This window comes from Triturus cristatus, chromosome 8 (assembly GCF_964204655.1).
Source record: "Triturus cristatus chromosome 8, aTriCri1.1, whole genome shotgun sequence".
In the NCBI taxonomy this organism is placed as follows: Eukaryota; Metazoa; Chordata; class Amphibia; order Caudata; family Salamandridae; genus Triturus; species Triturus cristatus.
In genome coordinates this window covers 1,481,867,888-1,481,875,322 of record NC_140591.1, presented here as the reverse complement: position 1 = coordinate 1,481,875,322, position 7,435 = coordinate 1,481,867,888, and the positions used below count along the sequence as shown (strand labels likewise).

The 7,435-nt window shown below is 40.0% G+C and overlaps 1 protein-coding gene across 1 annotated transcript in view; it reads right to left on the bottom strand.

Moving 5' to 3' along the window:
• Positions 1-203: 203 nt before the first annotated feature.
• PPME1 (protein phosphatase methylesterase 1) overlaps positions 204-7,435 on the bottom strand; it is a 252,908-nt gene continuing 245,676 nt past the window's right edge. Inside the window, exon 14 of the mRNA XM_085623336.1 lies at positions 204-6,570. Within this exon, the coding sequence (XP_085479462.1) occupies positions 6,552-6,570 (19 nt within the window). The 3' untranslated portion in view covers positions 204-6,551. The remainder of the gene's footprint in view (positions 6,571-7,435) is intronic.

Sequence of the window (7,435 nt, the reverse complement as noted above, 5' to 3'; positions counted from 1 at the left end):
CAGTAAGCATTTTGTCACTGTCGAGAAAACAGATAACCTGACTATATTTTGAAACTTCTTCATACATACTTTCTCTTACCCAAACATTTTAGTTTTCTGTATTGGACCGGGCACGAAACTGCCCTTGGCAAAATATATGGGGTTCAAACACCACAGCGACCTTTGCACTCAAGAAGAAATTAAAGAATCATGAAGCACATAAGTAGGTTTTTGAAAATTTTATTCTTCTGAACAAGGAACAATGCCAGAGTGAATAAAAAAACAAAAAAAAACTAATTTCCACATGCCCAGTCCTAAAGTGAATGGAAATGCGAAGAAGCATGTTTTATTTCCACCCCGATCACCATCTAGAGCACCACACAGCTACTACCTGTGTGGCGGCTCCCGAATACCATAAACACATCTAAAGTACTCTGGAATAACCCTTGAGGCCACCAAGGTTAAACATGTACAGAAATTGAGTTTGCCACTGAACACTGCATAACACTGAGTTTGTATTGACAGACAATCAAAGTCATGTTTACGTTACCCTCACAAAACTGCAAGGAAATCCCTGAAAGGGCACAGGCCTTGGAATTTCTTCATCAATAGTCCTAAGGAGATCAGCCTTTGGAATAGAGGCTTTGTTTGGTGATAGTGCACTGTTTCCTTTTGCTGCATAGAGTACATATAAGTGCTTCTGAGTTCAATGTAACATAAAACACCTCCAGTGAAAATACACAATTAAACCTGGTTCTATTTATAGAAATGTATATGCCTGTAACATAGCTGTGACTTATTCTCTTCCAAAGAGCGCAGGCTCGGGACAGCACTAGTACCATCAGCCACTGAACTCTCCCACTCAATGACCTCCCTCTATGCACTTATATGTAAACAAGGAAGAAGGGGTGCAAAGTATATACTTTCTACTAATGAGCCAATGTCTCTTTTTTAAGCAGATGTTCTATCTTGAGACCTCAAGCTGCAAGGATAGGGTGTGGCCTACAATGATAAAAAATGCAAAGTATAGCCTACTGGCTGGCCTGCATCAAGGGATGGAGAGCTAGTTGTTTGAACCTTTTGCTACAAACCCAATTAAATGAGACCACTACCTTATTGGGTATCTTCGTGACAGCAGGCGATCAGAATTCAGCCCCAGACTATATGGGTCATGCATGAATTATGCATAGGAAGGGCAAGATTATAGTTTTATTCATGATTTAACTCGGTGGTGGCAGACAGCCTGGAAGCTACACATTCTAAAAAGTATCCCCTTCAACCAATGCCTGCCTAAAAATTATTCCTTTGAAGAGCTAATATTCATGTTAGAGGTACAGAAATCCAATGGCATCCACAAGGTTAAAACATGTGTAAAACATGCAAGAGGAACCAACAATATATTTATGCATTATGCCATAGTTTTGAATGAATCATATTCAATAACTTTTCTCAATTTTCAAATATCATTTTCATTGCTGAGGAATGCTTTAACTAAAATTTTAGAAAGTGACTAAAATAAAGATCTTCCGAACTTCAGCATTAGTTATTTAATTGAGGTCAGTCCATACAACTCTTCTCCTGTATGCCTGCACAGAAGTTGGAAGCTCTGAAATAAAAGTATATACCTAAATGCAGTTGAAAACTCTTCCTTTACCAACTCACGATGCACTTCTATTTCCTTTCAACAGTTGAGAAAACGATCATCAGTGTGGAGAAACTTTAGGTCCGGGCTTTCTCTGTGCACTTGTGGGCCTTCTGCTTTACACCTTATTTCTCAGTGCCAATTGTAACTAGCAGAACTGACAGAACACTGATAATGGCTGAGCAGGAGACTGTGTTAAATAAAGAAAGTTTAATGGCCTAAAAAAGGGGGTATTTGACACTGTAAGCCCATTATTCTTTCTTCTGAACTATAAGAATAGATCATGGACAAATCTGCAGAACACAGGTGAGACAAGATGGGTAACACCAAGTATCATGGAAATGGTTCAAATGAAGGTCAGGTGATAAAAATGATCTGCTCAAGTTGCTTACAAATCGTAGTGTTTACAGTCATGATGTGGGTTGTCTTTTGTGATTAAAAAGAATTCTTACATGGCTGCACGTCGGGTCATAAAAGAACCAATACAGCATGGGTTTTGTATCAAAGAGCAATGCAGTAAGAAAAAGTATGATGCTGTACACAAAACAAAAATGATTTCTGTTAAGATGGAACAACTGATCGAATTCTTTAACCGTATCTGTTGGGAAAGGTAAATCTACGTTTGCTGACCCCGTCAAAGTCATCAAGGCAGAACACGGTTGCAGTATTGTACAGCACAATTTGCAATGTCCAGGGGGTTACCAAGTGAAATATGAGGATTCCAACAAAACAGACTAAAGCAGAATACAACAAGCCTGTTAAAGGATCTCACAGCTCTACAACATATCTTTCAGCAATGCAACAAACTTTCGCAGCTCTAGAGTAATATGGCATGAACCCCCTCTAAAGAGAGTAAATATGTGTGTTTTGTTATACCAAGGTAGAACCTTGGAAAATGCCCAACTTCCATATTGTATAACTATTTATGTCCTACAGGAGACAAGGCGAGAAAACAAACGTTAGATATTACAGTTGGAAATTAGTATAGGACCCTCCAGAAGAGAGTTGCCGATCCTATTGTCAGATGGGTTCGGGCTGCTCTGCCACTGTAATTTTGAAGGCTGTGGTGGGTACTGCTTGTTTTGATCATGTCTAAAGTGCATACATGTACGTGTCCTTGAAAACTTTGAAGTATTCAGGTTGTATTTCTTTTTTACAAAAACTAACAGATTTAATTAACTGGCCTGGAGAATGAAATAGGGGTGGATGGGATGCAATTCTTTTCCTGTGAAAGAACATATGGTTTGAGATGCACTATGGTTTCTGACACGCCAACAATTTCATACGACAAACTTCTGTAACAGCAATTCAAGAGACACTTTAAGTATCTTACAGAATCTCAAAGTGCAATGACAATGTTTTTGCAGGATTGCACCTAGATAGCTACATTTGCAGCTTATACATATAAACGGTGACTGTGTAATTAAAGCGGTCAGTAAGTTGCACTTGATTACAATGCTGATAGACATTTTCCTCGGACAGCAAAATGCATGCCATGAGTGTTTTGGTAAACGTTTATTTCAATTAAGGTAAGTTAAGGTCAAAGGGTCAATTATGAGACTGGAAGTTTCTTTAAAACAATTCTCTTTCACAGCATACAACCCAGAGGTGACAAAAGCTAGGACTATAAACTCTCCTTGGAAAGAGGAGTCTTTCCCTTCAGGCTCAATTGTTCTGACATTTACACTTACATTTTCCACCAAGAACACCTATAGTAAACAAAAATATGTTAGGTAGCCACCTAGCAGTCACAGGGAAGAGAGACTGCTGTCCTTCCAAGGCTCTGGTTATCAAATGTTTAATGCCTCCATCATGTTAGCAAAGAGTCGTAAAGGGGTGTGCTGTTTTTCATTACTTCTCATGTTAGACAGAAAGGGGCTTTCCCACAAGATTTAGTGAGGTAATCAGCACAGAAGGGGAGGCTGTTTTACCTTTTCAGGCACAGGACACACACAGCCTAGGCCCCAGTGCTTTAACACTTGCCACTACTCCTTCCTCAGTTTCAGGGCGTGAAGCAAAGACCCCAAATAATGGGTCTACAAAGACAGGCCTGTGGGACCCTTGTTGCTTTATCCAAAATGTAGCTGTAGGAGAATAGAACAAGGAACAACTCCTTCAAGAGACTATAATGAATGACAGTGGATGGGTGGGTGGTTGTGCCCAAATCCATTCAAGATTGTTGAACAATGTTACACAATGCCAAAAGGGAAATATGCACTTATATCAAGCAAACTAAAGGACTTGCCAGTGGTGAGCTGAGAACCTCTAATCACAAATGAGAGAAACACACTGAGCAGGTTCGGAAACTGAAACAAGCAAAACCCAAGTGTTTGCCATCGCCTTCTTCTTCCTCGTACAATTCTTGTGAAAGGAAAGCAACTTTCTAGAACTTATTTTAGAAAAGCCATCATGGTTAGTGTTTTTAAAGAAAGGCTGCATTGGTAGGGCTCTATAGAGACAAAATAAATGAGACCCAATGGACCAGCATTTGTAGATAAAGCTGACAATATTTTTGTTAGACTCATTTTGGGGCACAAACCTTATCGCAGAAGTTAAAAAATAACCAAGGATTGCTGCTGTTGTCAGTGGAAGGTTTCTGCAGTGGTCTCCATTTACTGGGCTTTCTGCGTGAAAACCAGTGTACCACAACAAGACACATTGAGCTAACCTATGACTGGAGGAAATTATTACAAAACTAACAGATTTAAGTGTGATCCAGGTAGCCCATGATTGGTCTCCTAGGTCTTGTTATCCAATTGACAGTATGATGTACTGCCCTGAAGTAGTGCCTGTAAAACGAAGATGCGCACCAGATTCCAACTCTATACATAGTCTTTACCCCAGCACTGAAAACAGAACATAAGATGTGTACTATCGCACCAGGCCAGAAGAAAATAGATGACAAGGTGGGGGCAAAAGGGCCTACAGGGCCAGATGGGCATCAAGGCTCATGATCATTCATCTGGATCTTGATTCTTAGCTCTTACACTATTTTCACCTGTCCAATACAAAACAGCAAAAGAGCTTTCAATCTAGTGCACAGAAGATGGATAGTCATAGGAGTGATTTTACTCCACCTCAATAAAAAAAAAAAGAAAATACTTGGGTAGCAGATCTGTGGAGTCAGTCCTCTACACTATCTTAACAATGAACACTCCCACATGGGTCCCTCCGCACACCTCCACAACAGTACTAACTTGTTGGAAGTCAGAACCTGAATTCAAAAGGTACTAACATCATCTGCTGGCAAAAGATAAACCTTTGTGACCTTGTTGTTCTACACCAAGATAACCGCTGAGACCAGGGTTACCAGAATCATTTGAAACAAGAATAAACAAAGAATAAAATGTACAGTACACAGATGATATCTTTCCACCCATAGAATTAGGTGTTCTTATATCCATCTGCTTGGGACAGGTATAAATGCCCATCAAAAGCATCCTTTTAAATGAGGTGACGATCATATTTATTGTAAAAGGCCTTTGCTGTACAGTACACACCCTTAATCTGTAAGCTTTCCAAGGTTCTCTTGCTTTAAAAATACATTATTGCTTAAAGCACATGGATGTGACAAATTTAGTTCTGCAGTAGATACTTATTAAAAAAAATAATAATAATACAAAAAAGCTTCAAGATCAGTGCTTCCAACAGGGGGAATTAATTTTGCTTGGCGTGCCCGAAATGTTTACCCAAATAGTTAAGGAAATCTTAAAACAGTCTGTAGAGCATATCTAAAACACAAGTGCCTCTTCATAAAAAGTTTAAGTTCTGAACATGGAAGAACGGTACAAAACATGGAGCAAAGTCTGGGAAGTTGGTAACATTCATCAGTGTGACATGTGATGCTGAAGCAGTGCAGAGGTCCTGAGCCCTAGTAAGGTGAATGAAAAGTGTTGGGGAGAACTAACAAAATTTTACATTCATTTTGAGAAGATAATCTTGATGTTTCGAAGACAAAAGAACCTGACCGAACACCAAGCAACAAAATACCAAGGTTGGTAGGTGCTTCATGAGGTTCAGAACTCCATTTCCTACTTTCATGAACATCAGAAAGCACAGTCCACTACAAATGCCTCGTCATACTGTGTTGAAAGGACTGTACAAAGTACCACTGAACTGACCATGGAGTATGGGAATTTGCTATTGCCATGAATAGAGAAGATACCAATGACAAGCCCTCCAAATACAAAAAAGATGGAGGATAACAAACAGGCTTTAAAACACAAAATCATTCCATCAGCCTTGAGTTAGATCTACCATCCTAGCAATTGCCACTTGCAAGGATGGATGCAGCTCAATTTGCTTAAATGGACCCACATCAGTGCAGTAATGGGGAACAGTCCTCGATACAGGCTAAGATTGAGAAAGGGAAAATATAGACTATCACACCCTCTAGGATGTGTGTTTAGGTGTCAGAATTCTTTTTAATAAAAAGTGTTACTAAACTCATGCAAGGGTTCAGCTTCAAAATGTTACAACCACAAAAATATAACCTAAGTTTGAACACATCCATGAAAAGGCATAATAATGAATGTGAAGGGGTAGGTAATTCAATGAATTTCGTGAAAAGGGAAGCAGGGCTTAGGGGAAAGCTTGCTTTGTGCTGCGGCCCCACTGAGGTTTACAACCATGCCTGAGAATTTCAAATGATGCAAAATTAGGAAAGACGTGCTCTTTGAGACTTAAAGCCAGCAGGCAAGGGCCTGTTCCAGGAAACCGAGCAGCTTTGGAGGCCTCACCAACACACATGCATGCTGTCTCGTCAATACATCTACACCATAGGTCACACAGCCCGACAAACAAGGTGCACTGGATGAGTGGATGTCGATTCTTTTCTGCTGAGCCTGGATTGATGAGGATATGAGTACGTCACAGTGGCCTCTGGTGCAATATATTTACAACGGAACCCAGTCGGAAGGATTGTAGGATACTAACAGCCAGGAAACACACTAGGAGAAGAAAGAGAATAAACTGAGATATCAACACAACTTACTGAAGTTTAGCAAGAGGTTTGCAACACTTGGAACAACCAGTCACCCCCACACTAATTCCTGCTGTCATGCCCATGCTTACACCCAGCAATCTGTACTAACATTGTCCTTACATCCTTTTATTTTACTACTCGAGGAACATTCATGAGCATGAACACACACTCACAGAAACAGTAGAATTCAGATATAATTAATCACATTCAAATCTTTGATGGCTCAAAAGGATGAAAACATTGATGAAATTAAGTCGACACATGGAACTCAAAATTAACAGCGACAACACTTTTAGCATGAGTAGCTAGTGATGGAACCCTTTTCAGTACCACAAAGTGGTGACTTGGATACATTGCAACCACAATAGATCGAAAAAACAGTTACGTATTTCTCTATTGTCCCGACAATTATTCATAAGGTGTTGCTCTAAAGTTGCGACAAATGGAAGACATTGCTTATGCATTTGCGCAGCTCTGCAGTGCTGCAGTACATCACCTGGAATAAGGAGTAGTTTATTTTCTGTAACTCCAGTTCTGTAGTAGGGGTATCTCTGTTATAGTCATAATCTAGTGAATAGTCCCGCCCATGTGCGGGGACCCCGGAGCAATAAAAATAATCTCTTATGTTGTCAAGCCATGCAGACCTGCATCTACACTTAAGAGAGAATTTCAAAGACAGATCATGCAGCCTATATCCACAGGCTACACTGTCCAGTACTTCAACTAGAAAATTCCACCAACATCCACAAACAGCACTGCCTGCCCAGCTTTTCCCACAGAGAAAAACCTGCCTCTACCAGCAAAAACCTCTGGAATGATAGAGAGGGAGG